The following is a 15,916-nucleotide window of genomic DNA, read 5'->3' on the forward strand; positions in this document are numbered from 1 at the left end:
TCGTGCACGCCTGTAGTCCCAGCTGCTCAGGAGGTGGAAGTGGGAGGATCACTTGAGTCCAGGAGATCAAGGCTGCAGTGAGCTATGATAGGCATAGCTGGGCGACAGGGACCGTCTCAGGAAAAAAAAAAAAAAGAAGAAGTCCCCTTTTGGCTGCTGGGTAGACCTGGGAGAATGGGTGGTCCTTTCCAGACCTGGGTGGGGGCTACTGGATGCACTGACACACACACACACCGCAATTCGTAGAAATCTACACAAGACAGGACTTTATTGATGTAGGGCTTCCTGGCAGGAGTGTGTGGGCCCCAGGGCAGGGTCTGTAGCACCATGAGGGGGTGGCCTGGATGTCGGGGTGCCCCTGGGGCAGGCAGGGCAGAGGTTGGGGTGGATCCTCCCCCTGGTCAGGTCAGGGGAGGGTGTCAGGGAGGTGGTGCTACCCCCCCCTCCCATAGCAGACACAGACTCCCCCCCAGCTCGGAGTGGAGGGGTAGGGCAGTGCTGGGGGGCAGGGCACCGGCAGACCACCTCCCCACCCCTACTCTTCACAGTACATATTCCGATCAAAGGAGGGGGGGAATGTTGGGGACTCCCTAAGGGTGGGTTCAAAGAGTGCTGGGGTGAACAGCTGTCCCCTCCCCAGACCCACCCTGGAGGGGGGTCTCACTATGTGAACTGGAAGGGGGGGGATGCTGAAGAGGGGCTCTGGGGGGGATAGCCAGCCCCTCTCCATCCCCCAGCCAGGGCCCTGCAGGGGTTCCCAATAAATAACTTCCGGCTCCGTCTCACCCTTCCCTCCCAGTTCCCGCCCCCCCGGGGCCCCCTCTGGCCGGCCCGCTGCAGGGCTGGCGGCGGAGACCCCGCCAGCTGTGGCTCCGGGTGCCGCGCGCCCCCTAGTGGCCCTGGCAGGTTTTGCAGCACATCTGGCGGAAGTAGGCTCGGCTGCAGAACTGAAATTTGAGCACCAGGGGGCAGTAGGCGACCTTGTTCACATCCTTGCACTCTGCGGGGACGGGAGAAGGACGGAAAATCAGGTCTCAGCCGCCCTCCCCGCAGGGCTGCACACACGACCTGCAGTGCTTCCTGGCCAGTGACTTTCTGTGCCTTAGTTTCTTTCTTTTTAAATTTACTTTTTTTTTTTTTTTTTTTACAGATGTTATCTTGCTATGTTGACCAGGCTGGTCTCCAACTCTTGAGCTCAAGTGATCCTCTCACCTCAGCCTCCTAAGTAGTTGGGACTACAGGTGTGAGCAAACCACGCCTGACTTCTGTGCCTTAGTTTCCTCAACTATCAAAGGGGGCTTATAATAGCACCGATGTCACTAGGCTGTTTTGAGGATTTAAGAGAGAGAGTGTAGGGTTGGGGGCCAACACAGACACATTAGTAATGAGAAAAGGGCCGGGTACAGTGTATCATGCCTGTAATCCCAGCACTTTGAGAGGCCAAGGCAGGAGGACTGCTTGAGCCCAGGAGTTTGAGACCAGCCTGGGCAACATAGTGAGACCACTGTATCTACAAAAACTAATTAAAAGAAAAAAATAGGCTGGGCATGGTGGCTCATGCCTGTAATCCCAGCACTTTGGGAGGCCGAGGCAGGTGGATCACTTCAGGTCGGGAGTTTGAAACCAGCCTGGCCAACGTGATCAAACCCCATCTCTACTAAAAATATAAAAATTAGCTGGGCGTGGTGGCAGGTGCCTGTAATCCCAGCTACTCGACAGCCTGAGGCAGGAGAATTGCCTGAACCCGGGAGGCGGAGGTCGCAGTGAGCCGAGATTGCCCCACTGTACTCCAGCCTGGGAGACAGAGCGAGACTCTGTCACAAAACAAACAAAACAAAACAAAAAAAAAACAAACAAACAAAAGAAAAATTAGCCGGGTGTTAATGGCATGTGCCTGTAGTCCCAGCTACTCAAGAGGCTGAGGCTGGAGGATCGCTTGAGCCCAGGAGGTGGAGGCTGCAGTGAGCTATGATGGCACCACTGCACTCTAGCCTGGGCGACAGAGCGAGACCCTGTCAAACAAACAAACAAACAAACAAACAAACAAACAAACAAACACGACCCAATAAAACAAAAGAAGACAAATATTCCCTTTCCTTTCCATTGTTCCTTTTCATAGCACCCAGGAAAAAATGTCCATTTGGGGCTGTAATCCTCACTCGTTTTCTTTTTTAATAAAGTGAAGATAGGCCGGGCATGGTGGCTCACGCCTGTAATCCCAGCACTTTGGGAGGCTGAGTCGGGCGGATCATGAGGTCAGGAGATCGCGACCATCCTGGCTAACATGGTGAAACCCCGTCTCTACTAAAAATACAAAAATTAGCCGGGCATGGTGGCAGGTGCCTGTAGTCCCAGCTATTCAGGAGGCTAAGGCAGGAGAATGGCGTGAACCTGGGAGGTGGAGCTTGCAGTGAGTGGAGCTTGCAGTGAGCGGAGATTGCATCACTGCATTCCAGCCTGGGCGACAGTGAGACTCCGTCTCAAAACAAAACAAAACAAAAACAAACAAAACAAAACCTGAAGATCTTGAGTCCCAGCTGAGTGGGTGAGTCAGGGTATTTTTCAGAACATTGACTATTTTGTGTGATCATGATGTCTGTTGATGACTATGGATGGATATGGGCTTCCATCTAGCGGCCAGTGATTTATGGCAGGACAAGGGGCGAATTAAGAGCTACAGATGGAATTTTTTTTTTTTTTGGTCACCCAGGCTGGAGTGCAGTGGCACAATCTTGGCTCACTGCAACCTCCACCTCCTGGGTTCAAGAGACTCTCCTGCCTCAGCCTCCCGAGTAGCTGGGATTACAGGCACATGCCACCACCCCTGTCTAATTTTTGTATTCTTAGTAGATCTGGGGTTTCGCCATGTTGGCCAGGTTAGTCTCAAACTCCTGACCTCAGGTGATCTGCCCACCTTGGCCTCCCAATGTGTTGGGATTACAGGCGTGAGCCACCACGCCCAGCCTAATTTTATTTTTTGTAGATACAGGTGTCTTACTATGTCTCTCAGGCTGGTCTCCAACTCCTGGGCTCAGGCAATCTTTCCAGTTCAGCCTCCCAAAGTGCTGGGATTACAGGTGTGAGCCACCTCGCCCGGCCTGGGTGGATCATTTTATTACATCTCCCTTCTGGGGCACCCCTCAAGTGAATATATCATTTACATCCCGTGACAGATAAAGAAACAAAAACACAGAGGTGGAAGATGAACCCAGGTAGTTTGGTTGCAGTGCCCAGACTAAGGAATTAATTGTTCTCTATCAAAAATAAATTTATGGACCTGGCCCGGTGGCTCATGCCTATAATCCCAGCACTTTGGGAGGCCAAGGCGGGCAGATCACCTGAGGTCAGGAATTCGAGACCAGCCTGGCCAATATGGTGAAACCCCATCTCTACTAAAAATACAAAAATTAGCTGGTCATGGTGGCACGTGCCTGTAATCCCAGCTGCTTAGGAGGCTGAGGCAGGAGAATCACTTGTACCCAGGAGGTGGAGGTTGCAGTGAGCTGAGATCATGCCACTGCACTACAGCCTGGGTGACAGAGTGAGACTTTGTCTCAAAAAAAGAAAAAAAAAATTTACAGCCAGGCACAGTGGCTCACGCCTGTAATCCCAGCACTTTGGGAGGCCGAGGCGGGTGGATTGCTTGAGGCCAGGAGTTCAAGACCAGCCTGGGCAACATAGAAAAACCCCGTCTCTATCAAAGAATACAAAAATTAACTGGGCACTGTGGCTCTTGCCTGTAGTCCTTGGGGAGACTTGGGGGGCTGAGACAGGAGGATCGCTTGAGCCTGGGAGGTGGAGGTTGCAGTGAGCCGAGATCGCTCTACTGCACTCCAACATGGGTGACAAAGTGAGTCCCGGTCTCAAAAATAAATAAGTAAATAAGGCTGGGCATGGTGGCTCACGCCTTTAATCCCAGCACTTTGGGAGGCCAAGGCCGGCGGATCACAAGGTCAGGAGTTTGAGACCAGCCTGGCCAACATGGTGAAACCCTGTCTCTACTAAAAATACAAAAATTAGCTGGGTGTGGTGGCGGGCACCTGTACTCCCAGCTACTCAGCAGGCTGAGGCAGGAGAATCGATTGAACCCAGGAGGCGGAGGTTGCAGTGAGCCGAGATCAGGTCACTGCACTACAGCCTGGGTGACAGCGAGACTCCATCTCAAAAAAAAAAAAAAAAAAAAAAAAAAGTAAATAAAAAAATAAAATTACCTAGGCAGAAAAAAATGTGTATACTTAAAAGCAGTGGTTCTCAAGGGAAGTGATCGATTTTGACCCCCAGGGGACATTGGACAATGTCTGGAGACATTTTTAGTTGTCATAACTTGGGAGAAGGCTGCTACTGGCACCCAGTGGCTAGAAGCCAGGGATGCTGCTAAACATCTTACAGGCTGGCACAAATCCCAGCACTTTGGGAGGCTGAGGTGGGAGGATCGCTTGAGCCCAGGAGTTGGAGACCAGCCTGAGTAACACAGCAAGACCACATCTCTCCAAAAAACAAAAACAAACAAACAAAAAGCCCTACAATGCGCTGGACAGCTCCCCACGACAATCATCTAGCTCAAAATGTCACTAGTGCCTGAGGTTGAAAAACCGATTTAAAGGAAAAATATTCAGGAAATTGTGCTACAGGTGGAGATGAATAGGTACAGGTTATGAAAGTGACTGGGGAAATGTCACAAGTTTGGGTGCACAGAAGGGTCAGGTGCCTGAAACACTCAGCATACAGTGGCACTTAATAAATGCTTGCAGGGAGGGGATGGTGAAGGATGGCCTGGCAGAGACACAGCAATGCATTTCCGAGGTTCCAGAAGTTCTAGAATGAAGTCAGGACCCCCAATGCCCTCTGTGGCTGCCTCTGGCCAGGACCCTCCTGGCGCACCCTGGCTGGTCACCCACATACCTTCAGGGCCGTCCCCGGGGGTTGGGCTGTCGCACTTGGCCTCACACTGCTGCGTGGTGGGCGGCCGCAGGGCCTCCGTGCACTCGTGCGACGCCTGGCCCGTGTGGCTAGTGCAGCGCACCGAGCGCTGCCGCTGCCCGACGCCGCACTGTGCAGAGCACTGCGAGGGGGCACCACTCAGTTGCTGCCCCGCAGCCCCTGCCCTGGCCCCCACCCCTCTGGGGCGCGCCCTCCTACCTCACCCCACTCGCCAGCCACCCAGCGGGCCGGGGGGCAGCGGCGCAAGTTGCAGCGCATGGTGGCCGGTGGCTTGGCGGCGGGTGAGCAGTGCGCCGGAGGCAGCGTGGCGCGGTGGTCTGCGCTCTTGCAAAGGACCACGCGGTGGCGGAGGCCCGGCCCGCAGCTGGGGGTGCACTGCGGTTGGAAGGGGCGTTTCGTGCTCAGGGTGCTGCCCCAGTGCGAAGTGAGGAGGGGACAGCTAACCTGGAGACCGCGCAGAGGCGTCTCCGCGGACACCCCACCTGGGCATCCCAGTCCCTGCCCCTCTCTGCACAGGGAGTGGGCGCGAAGGAAGGGGGCGGCTGACCTCAGACCAGTCGAGGGCCGCCCACTCCGGAGGGCAAGTGGGGCCGTGGCAGGCCTCCAGTACAGGTGGGCGCGGCTGCGGGCATGCGCTGTCGTCCAGCGCCTTCTCCTCCGCGGCAGAGACGCGGCGCTGGCACACGACCGAGCGGCTGCGCACGCCTGCATCGCAGCTGCGGCTGCAGAGCGACCAGTTCCCTACAACCCAGCTGTAGGAGATGAAGGGGTCTGAGCAAGTAAGCAGGGCAGGGGGTCCCAACACAAGAGCACCGCCACCCTTCCAATCACCCAGCCTCATATGGAAACTGGCACTAGGCACCTCCACATTCCACACTTGGGGCATCGTTAGCCTGCACCCAGACTGGGGGCAGAAAGTTGCATTACCCTAAGGAGAAATAAATCTTTGTACAATGCGAGTGACCAGGCAGCGCCATTATTCTGACTCCAGGGCCATGCAACCTTGACGGCCACCTTGGAGGCACTATTACCTTGGACTCCCCCGTAAGTCCTATAGAACCATCACTGCAGCACTCGGCCCACTGTCACTCCGACTCTGCACAAATCTGGTCCCCACCCCCCTGGAACACTCGCTCTTGACTTCAGGCAATACTCTCCTCTCACCCTGAGCAACACTGCCCCCTGGCGGCACTCACTCTGGCGGGCAAGGCTCCGTGTTGCAGGCGCGCTGCCTTTTGGGCAGCTTGCTGTGGGCACTGCAGTAGTGGGGGGCGACCGCGGAGCTGTCCAGCTGGTTGCGGCACTCCACCGCCTGCACCTGGCTACCTGGGGGGAGGGTGAGAGGCCTGCTCAGCCCCTCCCGGCCCAGAGAACCTCAGCCCAGGTATCTTGTGCCTTCCCCCACCCCCGGCCTCACCGCCTGCACACTGGGCCGAGCACTTGGTCCAGGGCGCATAGTGCCAGGAGTAGGGGGGCAGCGAGTCACGGGCGATGGGGGCATTGAAGCGGTAGCGGAGGGCAGGCAGCTCGGTCCGGGCCAGCACCTGGAGGAAGGGGGCGGCAGCCAGTGGAAGGATCGCATGGAGTCTCTAATTCCAAAGGCTGCACCTTGCCCACAGTCTCCCTGTTACCATGACGATGAGAGATGCATTAATCGGTCCCAGGGCTTCGAGGCTCTGGACCTGGTCTGGCCCCTGTCGCAGCTGAAAGGTGGTCCCAGCCAGGGGCAGACGGTGGGGCTGGGGGGTCCCGGGCAGCCCCTCCAGCAGCAGGGACTCCTGGTCTCCCTTCAGGGCTGGGGGACGGTGCAGGGTTCAGAATTCTAGTCATGCTGAAACCGCCCTCCCCACTGGCCCCTAATCCTCATCCCCTTCCCACCATCTGCTCACCCAAGTGACTGAGAGAGAGGTTCAGATCCTGGATGAAGATGTGGACGGAGCCTTTGGGAATCCAGACGACATCCTCGTACCCTGAACAGCAGAGCTCAGATGTCACCCACTTGGCATGTCCCCAACACCTGCCTGCCTCCCCTGTCCCCGGCCCATGAGGATAACAGCTAACTCTTACTGCGCTAAACGCACATCTAACTGCACCCCTGCCCCACCCTTGTGAACCAGGTGTTTCATTATCCCCACTTTAGAGATGACAAAACTGAGGCTCAGAGAAGCTAAGGAACTTGACCAGCTTTTACAGCTAGGAAATGGCTGGGTTAGGATTTTTTTTTCTTTCTTTTTTTTTTTTTTTGGAGACAGGATCTCTCTGTTGCCCAGGCTGGAGTGCAGTGGAGTGATCTTGGCTCGCTGTGGCCTCAGACTCCTAGGCTCAGGTGATCCTCCCGCCTCAGCCTCTCGAGTAGCTGGGACTACAGGCGTGAGCCACCACACCTGGCTAACTAAAAAAAAACTTTTTTTTTTTTTTTGGTAGAGTTGGGGGTCTCCTTAAGTTGTTCAGGCTGGTCTCAAACTCCTGGGCTCAAGTGATCCTCTTGCCTCAGCCTCCCAAAGTGCTGGGAGTACCGGTATGAGCCTGGCCAGCTTTTTTTTTTTTTCAGACAGGATCTCACTCTGTCACCCAGGTTGGAGTGTAGTGGTGCGATCATAGGTTACTGCAGCCTTGACCTCCTGGGCTCAAGGGATCCTCCTGCCTCTCAGCCTTTCGAGCAGCTGGAACTACAGGTGTACACCACCATACCCGCCTAATTAAAAGAATTTTGTAGCCGGGCGCAGTGGCTCACGCCTGTAATCCCAGCACATTGGGAGGCCGAGGCGGGCAGATCATGAGGTCAGGAGATTGAGACCATCCTGGCTAACACGGTCAAACCCCATCTCTACTAAAAATACAAAAAATTAGCCGGGCGTGGTGGCGGGCTCCTGTAGTCCCAGCTACTTGGGAGGCTGAGGCAGGAGAATGGCGTGAACCTGGTAGGTGGAGCTTGCAGTGAGTTGAGATGGCACCACTGCACTCTAGCCTGTGTGACAGAGCGAGACCCCATCTCAAAAAAAAAAAAAAAAAAGAATTTTGTAGAGTTTGGCCGGGTGTGGTGGCTCACACCTGTAATCCTAGCACTTTGGGAGGCTTAGGTGGGTGGATCACTTGAGGTCAGGAGTTCCAGGCCAGCCTGGCCAATATGGTGAAACCCCATCTCTTCTAAACATACAAAAATTAGCCGGGAATGTAGTGCATGTCTGTAGTCTCAGCTACTTGGGATGGTGAGGAAGAGAATTTCTTGAACCTGGGAGGCAGAGGTTGCAGTGAGCCGAGATCAAGCCACTGCACTCTAGCCTGGATGACAGATTGAGACTCCGTCTCAAAAAAATTTTTTTTTTTTGTAGAGTTGGGGTCTCCCTAGGTTGCCCAGGCTGGTCTCAAACTCCTGGGCTCAAGGGATCCTCCCGCTTCAGCCTCCCAAAGCCCTGGGATTACAGGTGTGAGCCACCGTGCCTGTCTCACTTTTGATGCCAGCGGCCAGGCTGCTTATTATAAAACCCCAATGGGACTCTACCTGGGGACTGAAACTCACACTCTGCAACCTACTCCTGCCTCACCTGGACACACTCCCTCCCTCTGACAGTGCCTACGGCTTCCTCAGCCTTCCAGATATTTCCTGAGCCTCCTCCCCTCTTGCCCACTCCCTGGGCTCTCTGTCACTTGCCCAAAGCCCAAGCTGGAAAAGGTGCTTTCTACACTCTCTGAATATCCCCTCCCGTAGTAAGCCTTTCCCTGCTAGCACAGAACATTCTCGCAGCTCCTCTGGCTCACAGAGGATGGAAAGTGACGCTTGCTTCCACCCAGACGTGGCATGAGCTCCTCCAGGAGGCAGAGGAGACAGATTCGGGCTCCCATCTCCTGAGACACTCTTTTTTTTTGAGAGCCCCGCTCTGTCGCCCAGACTGGAGTGCAGTGGTGTGATCTTGGCTCACTGCAACCTCCACCTCCCAGGTTCAAGCAGTTCTTGTGCCTCAGCTTCCTGAGTAGCTGGAATCACAGGTGCTCGCCACCACGCCCAGCTAATTTTTGTATTTTTAGTAGAAACGGGGTTTCACCATGTTGGCCAGGCTGGTTTCAAACTCCTGGCCTCAAGTGATCCTCCTGCCTCGGCCTCCCAAAGCGATGGGATTACAGGCTTGAGCCACTTCACCTGGCTGAGCCCCCAGGACTTTTGGGGACTCCTGACACCCCACGGGGCCCCTGGGGTCTGAGGAGTTAGTGATCTCAGCTACTGCACTGGGATCAGTTCCACCCGCAGCCAGCTGGCCCATGCAGGGAGTGTGGGAGGGAAGCTGGAGACTCTCACCGGCCCCAGGTGAGGCTGGGCTGAAGACGCCCTCGATGGTCTCGCAGGCACTGCCGTCACCGCCACACACTCGGCACTTGTCCTCCCGCAGGTCGGAGCCCAGGACTCGGTCGCAGCCCACGTGCTGCATGGAGAAGGCATGAGTGAGGCGACCCCCTAACCCACCCCCGCTCCCCATCCCCTCTCCACCTCCCTGGGAGTCCCCTCCACCTTGCATTCGCCACTGACGCAAATGTCCACCGTGTCTGGACGGCAGGGTGTCCCGTCCACCACGGCTGCTGCCCTCTCCGTGTAGAAGTTGAAGCCTTCCGCTAGGCACGTGAGCGAGCAGGCCTTCACGCCCCCTGGGGGGCACGGCCCCGTCACACCACGGGCCAGGCCACCCCGGAACTCTTTGCTCGCTCCCTGGGGGAGTGAGGCCAAGAGGGACAGACCCCAGACCCAAGAGGAAGGGCAGCTTGGGCAGAGGGAGTGGGGGCTCCCAGTGTCACGTTGAACCCCCATGGTACCGTATCCCAGGTACTCTGTCTCCCTGGGTGGGGACAGGGCTCAGGGCAGACCCCGGGATGCTGCATTCATCCACCTGCTGCTGGACACTCCCACCGCTGCCCTTCACGGCCCCACAGCCTTCGGAGTCCCACACTCACCTCCCCGGTACGTTTTCCACGTGTAGAATTTCCCACGGAAAGGGATGCTGTCAAATTCAGAACACTGCACTTCTCTGAAGTCCTGGGAGCCAGGGGGACAGTCCTGGGGGCAGAAGAGGAGAGAAGGAGGGAGGCCAGGCTTGGGGGGATGGGGTCAGAGCAGAAAAGGGGTGCTCAGAGAAAGATGGGCTGGAGGAGGGAGGCTAGAGGCAGGGAGGCCAAGGAGGAGGCTGTGGTGGTCTGCGTGAGACTAGGCCTGGAAGGTAGCCTGGGCTGGGCGTGTGGACACATCTGGGATAGGACTGGATCCCTCATTAGAGGTCTGAGGGTGAGCTGGGCAGGACACACCTGGGTTTCTGGTTGCAGGCTATGGAATCTTTCTTTCTTGCTTGCATTTTTTTTTTTTTGAGACAGAAGCTCACTCTGTCACCCAGGCTGGAGTACAGTGCATGATCTTAGCTCATTGCAATCTCCATCTCCTGGGTTCAAGCAATTCTTTTGCCTCAGCCTCCCGAGTAGCTGGGATTACAGGTGCATGCCACTATGCCTGGCTAATTTTTGCATTATTTATTTATTTATTTATTTATTTTTAGACAGAGTTTCACTCTTGTTGTCCTAGTTGGAGTGCAGTGACACAATCTCGGCTCACTGCAACCTCCGCTTCCTGGATTCAAGTGATTCTCCTGCCTCAGCCTCCCAAGTAGCTGGGACTACAGGCGCATGCCACCACGCCTGGCTAATTTTTTGTATTTTTAGTAAAGACGGGGTTTCACCACGTTAGCCAGGCTGGTCTCGAACTCCTGACCTCAGGTGATCCACCAGCCTCGGCCTCCCAAAGTGCTGGGATTGCAGGCATGAGCCACTGCACCTGGCCTAATTTTTGTATTTTTAGTAGAGATGGGGTTTTGCCATGTTGGCCAGGATGGTCTTGAACTCCTGACCTCAGGTGATCTGCCTGCCTCAGCCTCCCAAAGTGCTGGGATTATAGGCGTGAGCCACTGCACCTGGCCACATGGAGTCTTTCTTGAGAGAGAAGGTCTGGAAGGGATCAGGGTTTATAGAAAGTGCTGGCATGTGGATTCTCTGAAGACCTGGTTCCCCCAAGCTGGGAGGCTGAAAAGTCCAAAGCTCTCACTGCCCTCTGAAACACCCCCTCCCCAGTAAACTTCTCACTGCTCACTGGTGGTTGCGGGTGAGCTGAGGGCACAAGCAGAGGACAGACACCTGTCACTGGGTTTGGTGAGAGGAAGCTTCAGCTACAACTTTGGGGGATGACAGAAGGCAGGGGTAGGACTCTTCGGGGGAAATTGGGCTGTAAAGGGAGGGGAGAGACTGGATGGTAGGGGGTTGTGAGGGCCAAGCAGTGATTTCAAGGTGGGGGCTTGTCTAAATGTAGGAGGAAAAGAGAGCTGGAAGGAGCCAGGTCTTTAAGGAGGAGGGGTTGGGGACGAGAAGGTGGTGGGGGTCAGGGAGAGGAGGGAAGAGAGGGGTGGCGGCTGCAGGTTCCCTAGGAGGCAGCAGGTGCCTGGATGAAGCACTCTGATAGTTTTTTTTTTTTTTTTTTTGAGATGGAGTTTCGCTCTGTCACCCAGGCTGGAGTGCAGTGGTGCGATCTCGGCTCACTGCAGCCTCCGCCTCCCGGGTTCAAGCGATTCTCCTGCCTCAGCCTCCCGAGTAGCTGGGATTACAGGCGCCCACCACCACGCCCAGCTAATTTTTGTATTTTTAGTAGAGACGGGGTTTCACTATGTTAGCCAGGATGGTCTCGATCTCCTGACCTTGTGATCCGCCTGCCTTGGCCTCTCAAAGTGTTGAGATTACAGGCATGAGCCACGGTGCCCGGCCTCTGATAGCTGTTTTTAATGCTTCCTCCCCCCACCCCTCAAGGGGTTTGGGGGAACTCACATCCGTGTTGCAGGAGCGGTGCCGCCTTCTCTCACCCAGACAGTACTTGCCCCCGATGGTTGGCCTGGAAAGGGTGGTGGGATAGGAGAGGGATGAGGCAGGGGGCGATGGGGGCAGGGGTCACGCTGCCCTCCCGGGTGGGGGTCCTGAGGGCTGACCTGGGGCTGTCGCAGTGACGGCTAGAAGAGGACACGCCGCCACCACAGGTCCGGCTGCAGTCGCCCCACGGAGTCCACGGCCCCCAGGCTCCGTCCACACCCTCTGGGCGCGACCCAAAGGGGACACAGACCCGTTTGTAGCACCACTGGGTGGGGGGAGACAGGAAGGAGTGAGTCCAGCGCGGAGGACACTCGCCGGCCCCGTGCACCGTTCCCCACTCCAGGCCCCAGCCAGAGAGATATCAGCCTCTCCGGCATGGGGCTGGAAGGGGATGGGCAGAGGCGGGGTCTGAACATGCGGACAGGATCAGGTTACGTAGGAGAGTGGTCTGGGAGACAGACAAGGTACAAGCGAGAGGCGTGGCCTGAGCACAGGGTGCTGAACGGGGAGGGGTGTAGACAGGACCACGACAAGCGTGGAGACGAGGTGGGGCGTGGCTTCAGGCTGGGGAGGGGAGGTCTACAGGCAGTAGGCGTGGCCAGAGCCGAGGGCAGCACAGGGGATGGGCGTGGCCAATGAGGGAGAGAGCAAACAGTAGGCGTGGCCAGAGCCGTGGGAATCCTTACACGGTGGGCGTGGCCAACGCGGGAGGGAGTTAAACAGTAGGCGTGGCCAGAACCAAGGGACGCATAGGCGGTGGGCGTGGCCAACGCGGGAAGGAGCAAGCAGTAGGCGTGGCCACAGCCGAGGGAGCACAGATGGCGGGCGTGGCCAATGTGGGAGGGAGCAGATAATAGGCCGAAGGACAGGCGGGTAGGCGTGGCCAACGCGGGAGGTGGCTCAGGGGGCGTGGCCCGGTTGGGGGCCCTGGCCGGCGCTCACCCCCTTGTCGATGGTGTGCGTCTGGCACAGCGTGCCCTCGGCGGCCGGGATGCTGTTGGTGATGCACCGGTTGCTCTTGCTCAGACACCACAGCTCGCTGCAGACCTCCTGCGGGCCGAGGCGCCCGCTCAGGCTCGCCCCCCTCCCTTCCTCCCTGGGGCAGCCCGCCCGGCTTGGGAGGACCCAGATGTCCGGCTCACTGCCGGTCCCAGAGCAGAGAGCCCCGTGCTCCCTTCCTGGCTCGCGGTGGGTCTTCGTGCATCCCCTTGCGGGGCATGGCCTGTGACTTATACTCTGCCAATAAGCTCCATTTATGGGACACTTTATACATGCCATATACCCCTTTAGGCAGTACTACCCCATCTTACTGGGAGAAAACCAAGCTTCAGACAGGTAAGGTCACTTGCTAGAGGTCACACAGCTACTAAGGGAATAGCCTGGAGTTTAACCCAGCTCTTTAATTCAGAGTCTGTGCTCTAACGAACTTTGCAATTCAGCTCCTGGTGCCTTCTGAGTTTCTGGAAGGAAACTTGGGACCTGCTGAGGAATGAATAGGAAGGATTTGGGGTTCTTTTATGGGATGGGCAAAGTAGCCGAAGAGAAAGTGGTGGTTCTGAGAAATCGGCCTGGATGATGACTAGGCCAACGGCCTCATCTCTAGTTTTTTCCAGCTGTTGGTTCTCTTTGTTCCCCCATCTAAACTGGAGAAGCCCCCAACACTTTTAAGCTATTTGGAGGGGTGGGAGTTTGGGAGGGGACAATGCCAAGTTAGGTCTGTGTGGGACATTCCTCTCTTTCTCCAGGTGAAAAATCAGCCCCACCTTCTTCCCGTCTGAATCCTGGATGGGCTGAACTAGTCCCAGGGACTCACTCTGACTCTTAAAGTCCAGGTTAATATCCCTGGAGAAGCCCCAGTGAGTTCAGGTGAAGCAAAATCTCTGACCCTCTTGGCCCACATCCTAAGCAACCTCCCAGCGTCTTTCCTCTAAGAAGTAGGTGGTTCTTCTGTAATTATCAAGTGTAATCCCCGCTTTGAACACAATTCTTGTAAGCTTTCCAGATGTGGGACTGGATCGATCAATGGCCACAGGAAAGGACCCTTCCTAGGTCAGCCCCTGAGAGATACCTGTACATATGTGAGAAGCTGGAAGAGTTGTTCTCAAATACATTCTCCCTCAAAGGTCCTCTAGAATCTCTGCCTTCTGCCTTATAGAGGACATTTCTCAGCTAAAAACTCAGACTGTGTCCTCCTGGCCATATCTAAAAATATCACATCAGTCCAGTCGCAATCCCACTTCTGACACCTCTTCAAGATAATGATTTCAGCCCTGCTTTTGTCCTCCTCTCCACAAGGAGGCACTGTGGCATATTTGAGTTGTGCACAGACCTCAATTCTGCTACCGACTTGCAATATATTTCCCCTCTCTGGGCCTCAGTTTACTCATCTACAAGATGGGCAGCCTAATGCCTGCCTTGCCTATATAAATGGCTATGAGGCACGTGACAGGATAGATAAGAAAGGACTTGCACCAATGCCATTATGGGGTAACAATGACCACCGCTATCTCTGGACCAGGCACCAGGCTGAACCCTTTACATATATTAACCAGTTCACATTTAGTAAATAAATCCCCCTTTGCCAAGATGGCCTGAAAGATGTTCCTTCAAAAACTAAAAGGAAGGCTCAATTCAACATATAGCCGGTGCCAGCCCAAGCTTGATATTTTGACAGCTCCTCCCCTCCCCTGCCCCTTTGTAAAATTTAGAGAGTCATGAGAGACCTGGATTTAAATCCCAGCTCTGTCATGGTCTCAAACTGTGGCCTTGGACAAGTCATCCTCCCTATGCTATGGCTCAGTCCCTTCCTCTGTAACTTGGGGGCTAACAGGATTGTCAGGAGTTTAGATGATGACACACTGCACATGCTTAGCCCATAGTGAGAGCTCAGTAAATGTCAGACACCATGATCATTGTTAGGATGCCTGGGTCACAGCAGATGTTGAGGAGTAGCTTCAGAATTCTTTAGGAATTCCTTAGAGGGTGCTGTAGTTACCAGCTAAGTTAGGGTGTCGGGGGGTGTCAAGGGTGGAATGTCAATGAAATAGAAATTGTTCCAGGGTTTGTCTCTGTCTTGCAGTGGAATGAAGGGAGGGCAATTTGGCAGGTGCTTGCCCTCTGCTTTGCATTAACATGGCATCACAAAAACTCTGATCCTTTGAGTTGTGATGGTGTGAAGAACTGGGGCTGAGCCTGGGCCCCTAGGGCTGAGACTGTGAGGAGCTTAGGGGTACATCTAGGGAATCGAGGCAGGTGGGCAGAGGAGGAGCAGATCCTGGCTGAACCTTGGTGGCTGAAGCAGGAAGCCAGCAGGTCTTCAGCTTCCTGGGGGGAGCTGGGAGTGGAACCCCCTGCCCCCAATGCACTTCTCTATGCACGAATGGGGCTTTGGGAATCTAAACCTCAGGAAAGGGTGGGGAGAGGTCAGGAGGCTCAGAGCTCCTCCAGACAGGGAGTCCCTGGAAGGTTCTGCCTAGTTCTTTGCCAAGTAGGAAAGATGGCTCATCCCCAGGGAAATTATTTCCGTCAGGACTGGATGTTTAGTTAAAAACTGCCCCGTGAGAGGTCTTGAGACTTTGATCCTGCTGTAGTCCACAGGGGGTGTGATGTGCCAGACAGAAGGTGGCCCCCCAGCCCAGCCCTCAAATCAGGGGTCTGGAGAAGCAGGTGATCCCATTTTTGTTTCCAAGCACTGTCTGATTGCTTAGGACATTTTGCACACTCCATGCACCTCTGTCCTCCCAGGTCACCACGGGGGCTCACCTCACCCCCCTTCCCGGCTCTCCCACCCCCTCACCTCCCAGGTGGGTGCCCTGGTGGAGTTCCCTCCCCCAGCCCCAGCGGCCCCCTCCCCTCCCAGGAAGGAAAGCAGGAAGGCTCTCTCTACCCCGTATTTACACTGACGCGATTTGACTCCATGCTGAAAGCGGCATTGCTCATCTGCATCGTAGGCTTGGCCCGGTGCCACTGTCGGGTACACAAAGTCCTGTCTGGGGGGCCGGTTGTTCAGGCAGAGCCCCAGGCCCGAGCTGCCTCGAGAGAAAAGCAACTGTCATGCTAGGTGGCTGCAAATCAAGAGCTCAGGAGCCTC

The 15,916-nt window shown here is 55.6% G+C and overlaps 1 protein-coding gene across 4 annotated transcripts in view; it reads right to left on the reverse strand.

The window, feature by feature from the left end:
- Positions 1-239: 239 nt before the first annotated feature.
- Positions 240-15,916, reverse strand: part of ADAMTS10 (ADAM metallopeptidase with thrombospondin type 1 motif 10) — a 30,502-nt gene continuing 14,825 nt past the window's right edge. For 3 of the 4 annotated variants that reach the window (XM_055371541.2, XM_055371538.1, XM_055371539.2), the window contains 15 exons: positions 15,713-15,854; positions 12,769-12,876; positions 11,946-12,091; positions 11,788-11,851; positions 9,883-9,985; positions 9,446-9,579; positions 9,236-9,359; positions 6,831-6,911; positions 6,573-6,736; positions 6,359-6,485; positions 6,138-6,267; positions 5,489-5,693; positions 5,140-5,316; positions 4,903-5,062; positions 240-1,000 (listed from right to left, as the gene is read on the reverse strand). In XM_055371541.2, coding sequence (XP_055227516.1) covers positions 891-1,000; positions 4,903-5,062; positions 5,140-5,316; positions 5,489-5,693; positions 6,138-6,267; positions 6,359-6,485; positions 6,573-6,736; positions 6,831-6,911; positions 9,236-9,359; positions 9,446-9,579; positions 9,883-9,985; positions 11,788-11,851; positions 11,946-12,091; positions 12,769-12,876; positions 15,713-15,854 — 1,975 coding nt within the window. In that variant the 3' untranslated portion in view covers positions 240-890. Of the gene's footprint in view, positions 1,001-4,902; positions 5,063-5,139; positions 5,317-5,488; positions 5,694-6,137; positions 6,268-6,358; positions 6,486-6,572; positions 6,737-6,830; positions 6,912-9,235; positions 9,360-9,445; positions 9,580-9,882; positions 9,986-11,787; positions 11,852-11,945; positions 12,092-12,768; positions 12,877-15,712; positions 15,855-15,916 lie in introns of those variants that run through there. The other variant, XM_055371542.2, reaches the window with a different exon arrangement.

Source organism: Gorilla gorilla, chromosome 20, assembly GCF_029281585.2.
Source record: "Gorilla gorilla gorilla isolate KB3781 chromosome 20, NHGRI_mGorGor1-v2.1_pri, whole genome shotgun sequence".
NCBI lineage: Eukaryota > Metazoa > Chordata > Mammalia > Primates > Hominidae > Gorilla > Gorilla gorilla.